An 18,892-nucleotide genomic window follows, 5' to 3' on the forward strand; every position below is an offset into this window, starting at 1 on the left:
ATCGATTACTGGCGTTTTACGACGATGCGCTGCAAACTGATAAACAAATTAACATCGTTATAAAAATGTGTATATATATATATATATATATATATATATATATATATATATGTATATATATATATATATATATATATATATATATATGTATATATATATATATTATTTTTTTATTACAGATTATATTATATAATTAATTATTATACAATTAAGAAGAAAAACAAAGAAGAAAAAAATTTGAGAGGAAAAAAAAAGAAAAAATAGTTTCTAATTTGCAGCGCCGTCTGTCTTTCTCTCTCTACTTAGAAAAAGTGTCGACCTCAAAATCCTTCTTGGCAACTTCGTATTCAAGGTCGTACTTCTCCCCCTCGAGAATGTTGATCCTCTTATGATACTGGATCAGTATGGACTTGACGTTGGCTGTCAAAATTCGAAGTCATCTTCAGAATCATAATCGCGATTTAACATTTTTCATTTTCGATCTTTAATCTAAACGAGAATGATATCTACATATTTCGAATGTACCTATCGACGAAAAATAAGCGTTACGATTCTTAGAATGACTTCGTTGACTAAGATACAATTCTTTTCTATTTCAAGAAAATATCAAATAGAGAAGGCAAAAAAAAGAGAAGAGGACTGATTCATAAAGGATGGAGGGGAAGGGAAAAATTTGAAATAAATGTATATATGTATTGGAGATGAAAATTTACAGTTAGAAAATTAAAATTATTGTAAATCGAATAAATTATTTGAGATAATGTAAAGAAAAAAGAAAAAAACAATGTTATACATATGTATATATGTAACATATACATGATGGGTCAAAATTTCCTAGAAGATATTAATAATCAATTATTCTTCTAAATCGAAACATTTTTAGGCTAATTTCATTTTTCAGATTGTCAAATTACAAGCTTATCTACAAGCTTAAAAAGGTCACGTAAAAGAGTAATCGATTTTTAAACTCGCGTAAAAACTTTCGATCCACCCTGTATAAGTATATGTATATATATATGGATATATATATATATTTATTTATTTATATATTTATATTTATATATCCATATCGTGTTTGTTCATAATAATGCATCACAATATTTAAAAACATCGATTATCGCGATCGACGATTGTATATGTATATAATTTCTAATTTTAAATTTCGTTTAATTATTAGACAAACAACATTTTATATAAAAATCAACGACACATAAGTTGTCCGGGCCAGGCATTGATAAAGGATAAAGACGATAACAAAAAAAAAAGATCAAAAGATAAGGCAAAGGATCGCGAGCACATAAATTTGCAAAATTGCATAAAAGGATAAAATGCAAATAGAAAAGAGTAAAGAAACAAAGTGATGCCGTTGCTGTTAAATAAAGTATGTATGTATGTTTTTTGTGTTTGGCTAGAGAGAGATAGAGAGAGAGAGATAGCGATAGGAAAAGAGAGAGAGAGAGAGAGAGAGAGAGAGAGAGAAAAGAGGGGGAAGAGAGAGAGAAAGAGAGAAAGAGATAAATATTGAAACGTAGCGATAGAATGCGAAGCTCGTGTCCCGATGCCCGGTCGCAGAAATATGAAAAATCGATTAATTAACTAAATAATAAACGTACGAGTTATAATTTTTAAATGAAAATGTAAAGTATTCATTGTCGAAATAATAAATCAAATTTACTTATTTTTGTATGTATTGGTAGAAATTAAAATAAAAAAAAAGGGGTGTAAATAAAATCTTCAAATTTGCACACTTAATCGACAATAACTTTTATAAGTATATTATCGCAATTTTGAAAAAATAAAAAAATAGGAAAAAGAAACTCAGCACACTAAATTTGATATTTCGTATCGTGAAAATAATTGCTTTATAATAAATTAAAATAGAAATTAAACAAAAAAGAAATGTTCAATTTTATAATACTTTCACGCTACAATTATGATAAGTATATTATTTCGATTCTGAAAAAATGAACATATAAATAAACATGATATATGTAACTAAATTTTATATTTGTTATTACAAAATAAACAAATTACTGTCGACGGTGTACGTCACGTTAGAGATTTTTTTCTAGGTCGGTGTCGCATGTAAGAAAAAGAAAAAAAAAGAAATTTCGTTGATAATATCGAAAGGTTCTAATTGGTGAAGAAAAATTTTAAAAATAGAAAAATAAAAAAATTAAAAAAATTAAAAAAGATAAAAGAACAAAAATAATAATATGCGCAACCGGGCAAGAGCACTGCATTAATATGTAATAGAAAAAATGGCAACAACATTGAGCGCTCATTATTTGATAACGTTGTTATAAATGCTCGTTATTTGGACTAGTCGCCCGTATTTTTGTGTACTATTCTCTCTGAAGTACCTCATAATCCTTCTTCTTAACGACATATTCAAGGTCGAATTTTTGATCCTCCAATGACGTGATCCTATTGTGGTACTCGCGTAGCACACGTTTCACTGTTTCTGCGTGAGAGTTAATTAGAGAAGACATAAAGACAAGAATTGTGAACTATTATAAAACCGAGACTATGTGAGTCTTTGTTTTCCTTTTAGAGTTGATTCTTTTTCTTTCTTTTTTTTTTTCCTTTTTGTTTTCTTTTTTCGTTTTCTTTCTTTTTATATATTTATTTCTTTTCAACTTCTTTTCCCGACATATTTCGTCAATCACGCGTGTTGGTATACCTTGGCATTTGTTTATATAATATAATGTTAGATAGAAATTAAAGAAAAAAAAATGAGGAAATTGAGAAGACCGATAATTTCGTATTTTCACGTGTGTGTACGAAATAGGGGAGGGGGAAAAGATGGTTAGGAGAATGGGAAAAATTATGTCAATTATAAATAATAATCGTCGATGATACCTAATAATAATATATAAGTAGTGTATATACATATATATAAATATATGTATATTTACGTACATACAATATTATATAAATATTGCGTTGTAAAAATATTTTATTATTGAAATAATTCTTTTAAGAATAGATATTTATCAATTCAAGATATATATCTACGTATCTGTAAAAAAATCTTCGTCCAAGATCTGTTTTAGAAGATGTATGTATATGTATGTATATGTATTGTAAAAAGATCTCATTTTCGAGATAATCCTTAAGATTACGAGATAATTCTTAAGAAAAAAGAATTATCTAATTTTAAGTATTTATAAACCAATTTTTAAGAAAGATGATCGGCTATCCGAGAAATTAAAATCGATTATAAATCTTTCCTCTAGATAAATACTTTGGATAGAAAATTTTTTCCAAAGTATAAATATAGAATAATATAAATGACGAATAGACATTAATATAACTTTAATCATACGATATCGGAGTTGCGAAAATTCGAAATCGAAATACGCAAATAATTTTAAGATTACAAGTTCTGCCGAGATATAGAAAGGATGGATAAAAAGAAAGGACAAAATACCTTCGTTAGCATCATCGACGTTCCTTGGTTTTCCACAACGTTCCTCGATGATACGTCTCCTTTCTGCAGCTTTTCTTTCCTGCTCTTTTTTCAATTCTTCCGCAGCTTTTTTACGCAACAAGAGCTGTCAAAAAGTAAATAATAATAAAATCTTGAATATATATGTCTGTGTGTGTATATGAGTATATAAGATACTAAATGAAATGATAAATGATAATTAATTAAAAGATTAAAAAATAATTTGTAAAATTATATATGTAAAATAAATTTATATTTTAAATATTAAATATTAGTAATATATATAAATTATATAATTATTACGAAAAATAAAATAATTATGTAAAATTAATTGTGCAAAATAGATTTATTAAATATTAAAAATATATTATTGTTCTATTAAAAAATTAATATCCATAGTATAATGTAATAATTATAATATTATATCCATATTATTTATATATATAATATATATAAAATATATATAATATATATAATATATATAAAGTATATAATTTATATATATATAATATATTAATTTAAATATATATATAAATTATATATAAAATATAAATTAATGTAAAAAAGAATTTATTTCATTAATTAATAACAAAAAGAAATTTATATATTTGCAATTAGAAAATGAAATATATACTAACTCTTAGTTTCTTCTTTCTGTCAGGGGTCATGAAACCTTTCTTAGCCTTTTTAGCTTTGGAAGCCTCTTCGAGGCGGGCTCGGACCTCAGCCCTCTTCCTATCGGTCTCCGCCTGTTTCCTCTTCTTTTCCTGCATTAATCGTGTAAACACGTTCTTTAAATACTCTGTTAATTCTAACGCTTTAAATACAACGCTGTACTTGGAAGCCATTCATTCGGTTACTAGAAAGATCCAGCAAATTTTAAAGCCTATTCTTGATGAAATGGAAAGATAATTGAAAGATTGAAAAGATAGTATGTTAATTCTAATGATATTATTATAGTAAGTAATGATTTTGAAAAAAATAGGTCGATTTTAATTACTAATAGTATATGTCTAATATATCTAATGATTTTATTTTTTTTATCTATAATTCCAAGTTTGATCAAGCAATCGGCACTTTTTATTTCATAACATGTTTTTGATTATATAGAACTAAAGAAAGTAGATGAAAGATTAAAAATATCTAACTAATGAAAATATGAAAATTATAGAAATTGTTATTATTAGAACCAAATATTTAAAAAGTTTGAGAATCAATGATGGTAGTCTAGAGAAGTCTAAAGAAGATAAGTTTCTAAAATTCGGTTAAAAGAAAACATTGATAATTAGTCGAAGCTTCCGAACGATCTTTCCATTGGAGATAAGTTCGTGATACTTCGATAATTCCATCTCTTTTACATACATCCTCGAGACGCTTCCTCTGTAAAAAAAAAGAAAGAGAAAAAGAGATATTAGAAAACATTCATACATCAGAAATAATTCGAGATATATACGATACTCGAAACGAACTTTGAAATAGCTATGAATTCAACCAAATATTTCTCATAATTTGATTCGCAAAAATGTTTCGAGTTTCGTTTTTTAACAAATTTTTGGCAAAAGCATTGTGCAAAGCAATATATTTATTGCGTTAATTACAAATGATAATAATTTCGAAAAACATATTTTTTCTTTTTTCTATAAAAATCAAAAAGTGTACAGCACATATCATAAATATATATATATATTTTTTTTTTACATATAACATATGAAAATATGTATATATTATATATTATATTTTTACATATGTACATACATATATGTATATATATATATATATTTATTATTTGTTTAGAAATATTTAAATTAATAAAAGCTCAAAGATCAATCGAAGCATATAAAAAAAGTAAATAACTATAATTAATACAACGTTTATGTTGTATATCTTACATGATATTATGTTACGTATATCTTATATAAGGTTATGTTACATATATCTTTTACAAGCAAAATAAATAATTAACATGCAAGAGTAATATGTCTTTGTATCTTTTTTATTTTATTTTTTTATTTTTTTTTCATGGAGAATGCAATTTTTACGTGCGAGCATCGTATCTACTTTACCGGTAGCACTCTGCATTTCCATCCTTGTCTATCGACGATATTTGTGTGTTCGGATTTGTGATTTCTTTCTATTGATGATCTTTTTTTGTTCTAATAATTGTTTCGAAAAAACAGAAACGATAGGGGGAGAAGGGGAAAAGCTCGAAATACCGATATGAAGAATCGATATATCACTTGAAAAAATTAAAAAAAGAAAAGAAATAAACTCTCTTTTGTATAAGAGTGGTCAAAATAAAAATATAAAAAATTTTCTAAAAAACTGACAGTGAAGGGCGAGGGCGAGGCAAAGTAAGCAAACACGTAACGTTTGTATTTAAATTTTTCCATAAAAACAAAAATAGATAGGGGAAAAAATATTATCGAGGAAAAAACCAACTAAAAAGAAAAAACAAGGCTCAGTCTATTCGAAGCCTTCAAAAAAGAAAATTTAAAAACTATTTTCTACTTCGAAGTTGATTACTATGTAAAAAAAAGAAGAAAAAAAAATACAATACTAAAATACAATTTTATACTATTCTAACAAAAATAGTATAAAATTAATTTCTTTCGTATTTTTCTTTATTACATAGTAAACTTCTTTACATCTCAGATCTCAAATGTCAAACATCTAATTCTAATAAAGAGGACAAGAAGAAGAACGAGCATAGAAAACACAAAATCCGTACCTTTAAATTCGTAATTCATACTAGAATCCAAAACCAAGGAAGGGGTTTATTGATTGGGAATCGCCATTGACGAATATTCCATAATTAGATGTAGAAATGATCCACGATGAATAATGAAAAGAAAAAAAAATAATAATTGATGATTAAATAATAATAACAATAACAATAATAATAATAATAATAATAATAATAATAATAATAATAATAATAATAATAATAATTAGTTATCAATTTAATTATCTAATCTATCCGATTTCAAAAATATTGATATCATTCGTTCGATACTCACCTAACCTCATCGTCCGCCATGTTGATGTTTACTTCTTACACGCGTCTACCTAAGATTAAAAAAAGAAAAAAAAAAAATAAAATTAATTATATATATATGTGTGTATGTGTATGTGTATATCGATTTGGAATTCTACATAGAATTGAACAGAAATAAAAATTTGTTCGGACGAAAAGAAATTCTTTTTTTAGCAAATTTACAATAATTTTTTGATTACATTTTGAATCACTTGTCACGATAATATTCCATAAGCCTAAATTTCTCCGTTTATCTTACGATGCAAGAAACTTCATCGCGGATGGTATAGAATATCGAAAGAGTAAAAATAGATTTTGAGCATCCCCTCTTTTCAAAGGTCTCGTAACGTTGAGTCGGTTTGGCTACGTCGGTATATCAGGGCGATCCAAATTTGGATCCAACACGCTGCTGTAGATCTCTTTCTCTTTATCCCCTCCCCTTTATTCACACACATCGTTTTACATATACCAACTTCGATCTAACGTCGAATAGAGAAAACTTGATCTCACAGAGATATTTTTGAATAATACTGAGATTTACGTAAGATTATTCCAATGTTTACTATTATGTACTTTGATCTCGAATTAAGAGTCAAAATTATTTATATTAAAATTGTTTATTTTATTGCTGATCTATCATCGAAAAAATTAAAGAATTGATATATGAATAAATACAATAGAGTAAAGATATAATGATTGATGCACAAGAAAAAAATTTGTCGAGACTAAAGAGTATTACGTTTCTTCGAAGAAATATAGTTAGGAAGATAATAATAATAAAATAACGAAATTTATAGGAAACGTTGCCATCTTAGATTTATTCTTATTCCTAAACATTCGTATTTTTATTCCTCGTACACATACATTTTCACAGTTAGAATCTTGCAGACTCTCCGACATTTATATTCGTGAAAGAGTGTGCAAGCTCTCTCTCTCTCTCTCTCTCTCTCTCTCTCTTTCTCTCTCTCTCTCTCTTTCTCTCTCTCTCTCTCTCTCTCTCTCTCTTGCCAAGTATAGATTCTCTTCTCATTCCTAAGCTATTCTAAGCGCACAACGAACCTACAAGAAATTACAACCAAACTCTGCTGTGCGCTTTCTACATACTCTAACATTTCCGAGGTCATATAGAGAGAAATCCATTTAATTCTATATAAATATAGAAATAATATTCTATTTTTTCGTTTCTCTCTCTCTCTCTCTCTCTCTCTTTCTCTTTGTCAATATTTCGTAGAAAACTTTACGAATTCTGAAAACATAATGAAAAAAAAGAAAAAAGAAAGAAAGAAAAACTTTATTTGAATTTATCTTTCCAAGAGGTATCATAAAAAGGAAATAAGAAAAAACGTATAAGTATAAAAAGTAAAATGAGAAAAAGTTAAATAATTTCTGCAAGAAGTAGGAGATATGTATTTTATTAAATACAAAATAATGGAAAATTAATATTAATTTTAATAGAATTTACTCACTTAATAAAACAATCAAGAAACACTATATTAAATTGACGTTTATGACATGAAACTAGTAACCTTTCTCTCTTTCTCTTTTTATCTTTCTCTTTCACACGCACACACACATATTTTATATACATCTGTATAGATTCATAAAAAATATCAGTGCCAATATTACATATGTATATATATATAGGTATATAAAAATTAAAGCATACGAGATCACCTTTCACTGACACTCGAGAAACAGCGGACATAAATGCCCTTGAAAATAATCGATAAACGCACATAGATATTCTACTTTTTGAACGACTCTTTTTCATTTCTTTTTTTGATATTCGATAAATAGAGAATATTTCTTCACGAAAAAAAAAAATTGGCAAAAGAAGAGAAAAAAAATAACGAGCTGCTTACCTTGATAAGAACGAGATGGCTTCGAACTAGCCAACCGGACGTTAGGCAGCTGACTGTGCCTTTCTTGTGTGCCTTCGTCGCGTGCCTTCTTCTTAGCACGTTCACGTGGTCCTTCTAACAACCAATGAAAAGTCGTCATCGCTTGTAAGCATTTTTAGACGAGAGCTGTGCTCCGCTCGTTGCCAAAAATAAATTTGAAAGTGAAAACGGAGCTGGGTTTTCCTCTCGATCGTAAACTCGATCCACGTTCGATCGATCGTTTTGTGTTTCGATATTATAATCATTCTTTCAAAATCTATCATAAAATTTGTAATAAATAATCAAAAATATTTTTTATTCATGTTTATAGAAAATAAATCGTTTACAAATTATGTATATAAATAAATATTATACATATATATATATATATATATATATATATATATATATATATATTTATATATGATATAGTATTTTATGTTGATACGGTAAATCGATAGATCTATAAATTACACATCATTCCTATTAATTGATTTGCAAATAAGAATATATAATTATGTTATGAATAATATCTAATATGTAATAATATGTAATATCTAAAATGTAATACTATGCACACTATAGTAATATGTGTGTGTGTGTGTATCTGTACATATTATGGTAATAATAATAATAATAATAATAATAGTAATAATAAATAATAATATATGCACATATAGTATAATATATATAGTTTAGTATATTAATATATGTTATGGAAAACTTGATGAAAATTTCACGAATTTAGTATCAAAATGATTAAACACGGAAAAGATATTATTAATCTGTACACGTTTAAAATTTATTCGACTACGACAGCTGCTTGGCACTAAACGTGCTAAAGCTAATGAAAACGTTGACACTTAAGTATGAAGCTCTAACGTGTTTGAGAAGAAATACGTCATCCTAATTCACCTAAATGTTTTGATCTAAACCTAGAATTAAGGGAAATGTAACGTGATGTTTAGAAATCATTCAAAGATTTAGAAATCAATATTATCAATAAAATAGTTTTAACATGCTCGTTTTGATTTTTAAAAGTTATTAAAATATTATTAAACAAACTACTTATTTGTATGTGTGTGATATATATATATCATCAACAGGAACAGTTTATATAATAATAAAAAAATTATTGTGTATCATAATTAAATAAATATTTTTTCGTAAAATATCGTAAGCATTCTGTAAGTAGTAACTACCTCTATTGGTCGGCCAAAGGAGTAGGAGTTGTTATTTGATCGGGCAAGTAGTAAAAGTAGCTAAAACAGACAACGGTCGGTAAAGAGAAACGATGTTTCACTAGAATAACATTCTCGTTAAAAGATGGCGAAAGTTATGAAAATTGATTTAAAAACATTATGCTCCTATACCTTTAAAAACTCGAAACGGTGATAACATATATCATATACATTATTTTTAGATAAAGTAAATAAATTTTTTACATAATATAATCTAACAAAGTAATCATCGAATAAATATTTAAATATTTCTATATTCATTAATTTCACTTCATTAATATATTTACTGTTATATTATATGAATGAATTTGAACTTGAAATGATCGAATGGTTTTTTTAAGTATATATATATATATATTATTATCGAGCAGTATTAAAGAATACAAAAATTAGTGTAAATCATAGTACTAATTATATATTATCTATTACTAATCAATTAGAAGTATTGAAATAATATATACAATATATTATTAATAATACAGTTATGTATACTACATGTTACTAATACTCCATATACACATATATTCCTTATATATAAATATATATTAAATACAAACACACACGCTCACATATGTATACGTTAAATCTACTACAAAAAACCTATCTATTTTGTAAGCAAAAATATTACTCACAAAACAATATTATAGATAATATTATATACAAGAATAATATATACATGTGTATGTGCGTGTATGTGTAATAAAAGAACATTAAAAAACATGGACGCACCAATGTTGATCGTCGCGATATCGTAACCTCTAACCTATTCCGTCGGTAAAACGAAGCTGCCGACCCCCCCGTTAAGAACTAGCAAAAAGAGAGAGAGAGAGAGAGAAAGAGAGAGAGAGAGAGAGAAAGAGAAAGAAAAGGGGGAGGGTTGGTAGGAAGGTAATGGTGGGGGCCAAAAGGTGGCTGTAAACCGAAGGTGATTGAACTGGCGTTCCTGTTGCCACGACGACGATCCCGTGACGTCACGGGACAAACTAGGGTTTATGGGTAACCTACTTTCTAAAAATAACCATCACCGACCTCTCCTCTCTTACCGCGTCTTCCACCCACTCACCCCTACTCCCACTGCCATCACCACCGCTACTACCAACACCACTTTTCTCTCTTCTTCGACCGAGCAGTGTCGTTGCGCCTAACCGCGATTCCCCTTTTGCGGCTCGTCTCTACTTCCTCTCCTATCCCCTCTCTCCCTTTTCGTTGCATCCCTCTTTTATTTCACCCCCTTTACTCTAGTATACTTATACATGTTTCTACAGACATTACTACTATAAAACTTTGATTTGATATTATAATAGTGTTATTATTACGTGCAGATATATATGTATAAGAAATTATAGTAAATATATATATATATATATATATTTCTTTTTTTTGCTGATCTTTTATTGATCGAATATAAATATGTTTGATAAGACAGAAAAAATGATTCGGTAGACATCATACATTAGATATGTAGAGATGTCATGCAAGATCTGCTTTGTGATTTACATCCGAACGGTAACTTTTATTTGATATTTGAATAGATATCCCATCGAATTTATTAATCAATAATTATGTTCTGAAAGTATATATTAATAATTGTATTAAATAGATAAAGATATATTAGTATATTTATTATAATATAATACTATATATTAGATATGTAAAGATATCGTTGTGCAAGGTCAGGTTAACACTTTGTGATTTATTTTCGAGTCATATTTTTACTAGATTTTGAAAGGGGTATCCCGTTCAATTTATTAATCAAAAATTATTTCTTGAATAATATCTATGTTAGATATTGGGATTTGTGCAAAATCAGTTTTGTGATTCACTTTCAAAAAATATCTACCATTTATTTTTCCGAATGTATGTCCTAATAACAGATCTGATAAAATCTATAATATTCAATGATTAAATAATGTTTCATATTTTGATAAATTTTTTTATAACGTTAAGGTTATATTTATTCGTTATATGAAAATAACTGTTGAAAAAAGATATCTTCTTTTAGAAAATAGCAGGATGAGACTCTTCATATAGAACGACGCCCAATCGATCTTTTTAGTTTGTCTTTTATAAAAATCCAAAAGAGAAATAAGAAGCTTCTGATTCTCTTAATCGCTCTCGTAAGCGAGTATCGATGGACATCGACGACGTAGTCATGGGAATTTCTCAATAAACTCTTCGATCGGCCTTCCGGCAGTCAGGCTGGGTTCGTTCGACCTACTTTCGCCCGGGCAATGACGTTGACGTGACGTCACACGGGATGCAAACTAGGCCGCGAGGTTAAAGCACCCCATCGGCTTTCCTTGAATATACCTACTTAGACGTGGACGATTCGATTCATTGAAAAAATGAAGCACGAGAAAAACCAACATCTCTCCAACGATACTTATTCCTTCTTAGAGTGATCTAGAAAAGATCTCTTTATCACTATCTCGCTAATAAGTTTACTTAAAAAATATTTATTTACTTATTTATTTGCATATGTTTCATTCCTTTTTCTTCTGTTTTTTCTTTTTTCGAAACATTAATTGAAAGTACGCGACATTGAATAGATAAATTTTTTTTCTTAATTTCCGACAAATTTGATAAATAATTTAATAATTTATAATAATAATAATAATAATTTTTATTATTATTATTATTACTATTATTATTATTATTATTATTGTTATTATTATTATTATTATTATTATTATTATTATTATTATTATTATTATTATTATTATTATTATTATTATTATTATTATTATTATTATTATTATTATACATTGATTATGTAAAATAAGATTTAATTCAAATAAGATCGTTTAAAAATAATGTTTCAAATTCGAGGTTCAGACGAATAAAGATAATAAAATTTTCTGGTTAAAAATATCTGTTTGATCTTTACTTTCTCGAAAAATTTTGGTTGAATTATAAAGAAAACAAAATAATAGATTTAGAATTGCTTTAACATTTTCGAAAAAGTCGAGAGAAGTGAGAAATGTTTGAAACCCGAATGGTTGGCAAATCTCATGAATGGCCGCGTAATGTGAATGAAGCTCCAGTAACCCAGTTTTGCTCCGCGCACCCTACATCCCCTACTCCTCTCTCTTTCTCTCTCTTTCCCTCTCTCTCCCTCTCTCTCTCTCTCTCTCTCTTTCTGTACGGTGCGGTGCGATGCAATGCGATGCGATTGATGCGGTGCGGTGCGGTGCGGTGCGGTGCGGTGCAGTACGGTGCGATGCACAACGACTCCGCTAGGCTCGACGACGTTATCGTTCCTTTCTTCTCTTGCGTTGCGTCGCGTGCCTGTGTTACGTCAGAAACAAATTATCGACTCTTACTGACAGCTAAACTAAGAATATTCATTTTTTTTATATCCATTGTTATCGAAAATACGATGAATATTCATATTTTTTATATCGATCGTTATGAAAATATGGTAAATATTCATTTTTTTATGTCGATCATTATGAAAAAACATTTTTGTTGAACATTGTCGATGATCTTAGGAAATATACGAGTTTTTTGCTTGGTTTTTTTTTTTTGTAAGGATGAACAAGTAGAGATCGACATAAAAATGATAAATCCAATATGAAAATATAGATGAATTTCTTATTGATAATAGTCGATAATTTTACGAAATGGATAAATTTTTTTCTAAAATGAACAAGTAACGGCCATCCATGAAAAATTGATAAATTCAGAGATTTGTGATTTTTTATATCCATCGATATGAAAATATAGATAAAATTTTTTGTTTCATCGATGATCTTAGAAAATGTACGGGATTTTTTTTTTTTTTAAATGAACAAGTAAAGATCCATACAAAATTTATAAATTTAATGATTTGTGATTTTTCGTATTGATCGATATAAAAATATAAATAAAATTGTTCGTAGTCGAAGATTTTATGAATTGTACTATAATTTTTTCTGCTTTCTATGCCAAAATGAAAAAAAATAAAGATCGATATAAAAATGATACACTTCGTAAGCCCTGAGATTTTTAATGCTTGATATATATCAGAATGATAAGTACTATAATACATAGATCATACTCAATGATCTTACAAATCATACGAAATTTTTAATTCATGATATCGATCGAAATCAACACACACTAATCCATAAATCATAATTAATGATGTTATGAAATCTATGAAATTTATAATTGTGTATATCAATAGCAATCAACATAAGATAATTCATAGATTATTAACTTTGATCTTAAAAAATGTGAGGAATTTGTAATACATGATATCGATTGAAATCGATACAATAATTCATAGATCATTAACTTTGATCTTCCAAAACATCGAAAATTTGTAATTCTTGATCTGAATTATAAGCAAAATAATTCATACATAGATCACGATCAATGATCTTACAAGAGAGAAATTCCTAATTACAAATAAGAAATTTCTAATATTTTATAATCGATCAAAATATGATCACATTCGAGATCACAGTCGATAATTTAACATTACATTTTTTCGCGATATTTATTAAAAACATGAAATAAAAAAAAACAAAAAGAAGAAAGTAAAGATCGACGATCAATTGAGTAAGAATCGAGAAAAAGAAATGGCGGACTCTAAAAACTTGAAGATTTCGCCGCTTGATCTGGAAAAGGGATGAGAAGGGATGAGAAGAGAAAGAAAGGGAAGGGACGTGGTGTGCACGCGAATGACGTCAGGGGACGAGGCAGGTCGTCGAACCGCCGTTGGCAAGCGAGCAAAGGGGTGCATCGACCTGGAACCCCAGCAGCCCTCGGCAACACCCGGCAGCCCCCGGCTTTCCCGCGCTTCCACCTCGAGTAAAAGGAGGAGCTGATTGGAGGAGATGAAGGAAGTGGAGGAGATGAAAACCATCCTCGATCAAGCAACACGTCGCGAAATTCGACGAAATTCAATCGAAAATTGAAAAAACCTAATCCTAATCGATCCAAGATCCCTACCTTCGTTATAAAATTTTTATTATTTCGATCGTTATGACAAATAAAATAAATAACGATATATATATTTCTTTTTTGATTTATGTATAAAAATATATTATTAATAATATCTTGTCTGTAGAAACATATTTATAATGTATATGTTATGGAATATTTTAATATATATTCGTTATATAAGATTAGTGATTTGATAAATTAATTACATCACTTTGTATAATCGTCATATTATATATATATATATATATATATATATATATATATATATATATATATATATAACTAAAATTGTGAGAAGTATTACGACTACATTTATGGACACATACTAAAAATGACAGAAATTAAAAATATTATTTTTAACTACTACTTAAATTAACTTTAAATAATATAATTATATAAAATAATGTCTTAACGAAAATAAATATCGTATTTTAATGTAAAAATATAATAAATATACAACAATAATAAATATACAAAGTCCATAAATCAACTATAAATTTATTAACCAATCAAAAACATAAAAAAAGAGAAAAATAATAAAAAAAAATAATTGATAAAGACGAGAACCAAATTGATCGAATTGAAGTGGAAAGAGTCAACGTAATGTCAGACACGAAACCAGAAACTTTTGTCGAAAGTTTATCAAAACGTCCTCGGCTCTCTTTTCGTCCTGATTTACCTTAAGATACGTAGAAGAAAAAACGCTTACATCCACTCTTTGACCCTTTTCGCCGAGCGATTGGCAACGAAGTGAGAGAGCGACCGAGAAAGAGCGAACGAGAGAAAAAGAGGGAAAGAGAGAAAGAGAGAGAGGAAAGAGAGAGTGAGAGAAAGAAAGAGAAAGAGAGAAATAGGAGAGAGAATGAGAGAGTGAAACAGAGAAAGAGACAGAAGAGAGAGACAGTGGGTCGAAGGGCCACGTGGTGCGGCGCGCGCGGGATAATCAATGCAATGACGTCACCGAGTTTTCCACCAATCCGACGATAGCTCCATTCAAACTCGCTAGCCTCGGCCGCCGAGTGGAAATTCGCTGACTTCCATCGGACTTTGGCCCGACTGCAGTTCGGCCTCGACCACTGAGACGCGCGTCGTACAATTTCGAAGCTGAACACGGATTCTATTTTCTAATTATTAATTTTTTATTTCTTTCTCAAAGACTTTTGAAGAGTTTTCTTAAACGATACAAACATTTTTTTAATATTTCAATATATCTTTTAAAAAAATATATATATGTATTAATATATATATATATGTATATATATATATATATATATATATATATATATATATATATATATTCTACCTAGATATCTTTGTTATTTCCTTAAGTAGATAATATACTCTTTTTACGTAACAAATAATTTTTATTGTAATTATTTGTAATTTAAAAAAAAGAATCAAAGTAATTGATTAAAGAGTATTGTGATTTGTATCTATCGATGTCGAACTCTCAACGTTTTGCAAATAACGAAGGAAGAAAAGGAGGAAAGGAAGAAGGAAGTTCCTCGAAAACTGCCAACGAGATTTTCCACTTTTTCTCAACCATTTGGTTTGCATTTGTGAGAGAAATTTTATATATCGAAGGTGAACTACTATGGATCTCGTCTCTTCTAAAGATGGGTAAGTCAAACATTCAAATACCGTGGAACAATTCTAAATGTGTTTAGATATCTGTTAGGGGTTTTTTTAACTCTTGTCGCTATACTCCCTTCCTAACATTCTTTATTCCTATAATATTGTAATATAATATATAAGTAGATACACATACACTCACACATATATGTATAAATAAAAATTTTCTATTCTTAAAAGATAATTAATTTTTTGATTAATTTAAACAAAAAAAAGTCTTGTTTTTTTTAAATCAATTCATAGAATAACCGCGTACAGTACATTACTATTTCAAAGAACGAACACGTGGCAGGATCGAGAGACCCAAACACACGCCCACACGGAATACTCGGCAGACGAGCCGCCCACGTTTCGGAAAATCACGTAGCCAATCTTTTCTCCAAATCGTGAGAGAACGCATACAGAACTTTTTTAACTCATCTTTCAATAGATCGACTTTCGAATATCAGTTATTGACGATTACTGATCCTTATTCTTCGATTAATATCTAAATCTATTTATAAATCTAATTCAGAATATTTTTAATAAAATAAAAATTTTCTTGAAAAAAAATTACGGATTAAGTAAAAGTCTTTGTTTTTTTTTTTTTTTTTTTTTTTTTTTTTTTAATAATCGAATGCGACCATAACGACGCATTGCGGATTCGCTGTCAAATGAATTTCCTTTCGAAGAAAAATTAGAGAAAAGAAAAAGAAAAACTGAATAGAAGAGAGAAAGATTATTGTCGTCCTTAGATCGAAATGCTTATACACATATATAAATATATATATATATATATATATATATATATATATATATATATATATATATATATATATATATGTATATATGCATATACATACATACATATACATACATATACATACATATACATACACATACACACACACTTATACATATATATATATATATATATATATATATATATATATATATATATAAATCGACAATGATCGATAACGTAATAAAAAGAGAAAGAAATAGGAAATATCGAACCTTTTAGAAATATCGAAAAGCGTTAGGAAATAAGTAAAAATTTTCACGGTTGTCGTTTAGTCTGTCGTTAATTGGGTCAAAATATGGTGCGTTTCTCTCATCCTCTCTCGTCATCCTGCGGCCAGTCCTGCTTTACTCCTTTGGCCCCTCGACTCTCCTCGCCCTTTTCCTTGAAATGAACGTCACGTCGGGGGAGGCGATGACGTCGGTAAATGCAGTCGCAGGATTGGCCAGGAGCTCGTTGACGTCACGGGGCAAAACCTATATATGCGCTTGCACCTCACTTCCCTCTTCCGCTCATAGTCCTCCTCCATCGCTCTCTCCTCTTCTACCACCACTATTGTCGCCGCCACTGCTTGCGGAGGGTGCAAATAGTCATCGCGAAAGGGTGCATGCCGGTTCAAAGCCCCAGTTTTCCAAGGCTGCCCGATCTGGTAGGTCGCCCCTCTCTTTCTCTCTTTCTCTTTCTTTTTATACATATATATATATATATTTTTTTTTCTCTTTATCTTTTTCTCTCTCTCTTTCTCTCTCTTTTGTCTTGATTATCCTCTTCCATACGCCATGGACAAATCATTCATCATTTCCTTTCTCCTTAAAAGTATTTAACACTTTGTAAAATAACAAGATCATAGCATGTTAGAAACTACTTGAATAAACTTGATCTATAATCAATAGATATGACATTCTGATTCGTTCAACATTTTTTGAATATTATACGATATATATAAATGTTTGTGTGTGTATATATATATATATTCTATCGTCATCTTCTATCTACCTCGAACCTCGAGTTTCGACCTCATCGACGTCGCTCGATCTTTTTCTTAAAGTAGGTCGTTCATAAAGGTGCTTATCTAGATCGTCTTTACGTCTCACGTTCGAGGAGTTGTTATATTCATCCCCCGCACCTCCACCGTTCCTCCCTCCTCTCTCCTTCTCATCGTACTTGATTTACAACATTTTCGCGAATCAATTTTTTTTTCTTTTCCTTTTTCTCTTTCTCTCAGATAACATCGAATCCTATTGAGCCTTTTCTTTCAAGAAATTCTTTTTTCTTAAATGAAACATCCTTCGATAAATTAATATCAATTAAATTTTCGAGATCGAACGATAATTTTATGTTAAATTTTATTAACAAAAGATAAAAAAAAGATTCTTAAGGGGATGAAAGGAGAAATATTCAGAATGAAAATTTGCGAGAGATTGGGTTCGGGATTAAATAACGTCGAGGTTTTCATAAATAAAATCCCATTGAAGAGAATTCCAGGGAAGGATGGAGTACCATGACCTGATGACCTACATATCCCATGACTTGCGTCATTCACAATCTCTCCCCACCAAAAGCCACGACAACGACACGCATCTGAAAGAGGGAAGGTTGGAAGAGAGAAAGAAGCAGTATGTGTATATCTCTCTTAGTGTGTGTATGTGTGTGTGAGAGAGAAAGAGAGAGAGACAGATAAAGTGAAATCGGAGGCACGCGACAACCAAAGCACTTCTATCGAACAACGAAGTCCACTTTCGATTATTCGTTTCAAGGAAGTCTAAGTGTTATCTAGTACGTTATTATATCCGCGAATGTTCGAGTGCATAAGTGTATTTATCTACGTTTTATTAGATTAGGATTATTTTTCTGTACAAGAAAATGATCTCTTAAAGCGAGTATAAAAAAAATTGATTTTTTTTTTAAATCAACCCTCTTCTCTAGTTTTATATATATACA

General features: G+C 29.0%; 1 protein-coding gene across 18 annotated transcripts in view; it reads right to left on the reverse strand.

The window, feature by feature from the left end:
• The window catches only part of LOC124949362 (troponin I), a 23,103-nt gene extending 14,590 nt beyond the window's left edge, over positions 1 to 8,513 (reverse strand). For 2 of the 18 annotated variants that reach the window (XM_047494314.1, XM_047494329.1), the window contains exons 1-5: positions 8,348 to 8,509; positions 6,474 to 6,517; positions 4,814 to 4,831; positions 4,090 to 4,218; positions 3,434 to 3,557 (exon numbers count right to left, since the gene is read on the reverse strand). In XM_047494314.1, coding sequence (XP_047350270.1) covers positions 3,434 to 3,557; positions 4,090 to 4,218; positions 4,814 to 4,831; positions 6,474 to 6,488 — 286 coding nt within the window. In that variant the 5' untranslated portion in view covers positions 6,489 to 6,517; positions 8,348 to 8,509. Of the gene's footprint in view, positions 1 to 2,363; positions 2,465 to 3,433; positions 3,558 to 4,089; positions 4,219 to 4,813; positions 4,832 to 6,473; positions 6,518 to 6,685; positions 6,756 to 8,347 lie in introns of those variants that run through there. The other 16 variants (XM_047494313.1, XM_047494318.1, XM_047494317.1 and 13 more) reach the window with 16 other exon arrangements.
• Positions 8,514 to 18,892: the final 10,379 nt, after the last annotated feature.

The sequence above is a fragment of the Vespa velutina genome, chromosome 5 (genome assembly GCF_912470025.1).
Source record: "Vespa velutina chromosome 5, iVesVel2.1, whole genome shotgun sequence".
Classification (NCBI taxonomy): domain Eukaryota; kingdom Metazoa; phylum Arthropoda; class Insecta; order Hymenoptera; family Vespidae; genus Vespa; species Vespa velutina.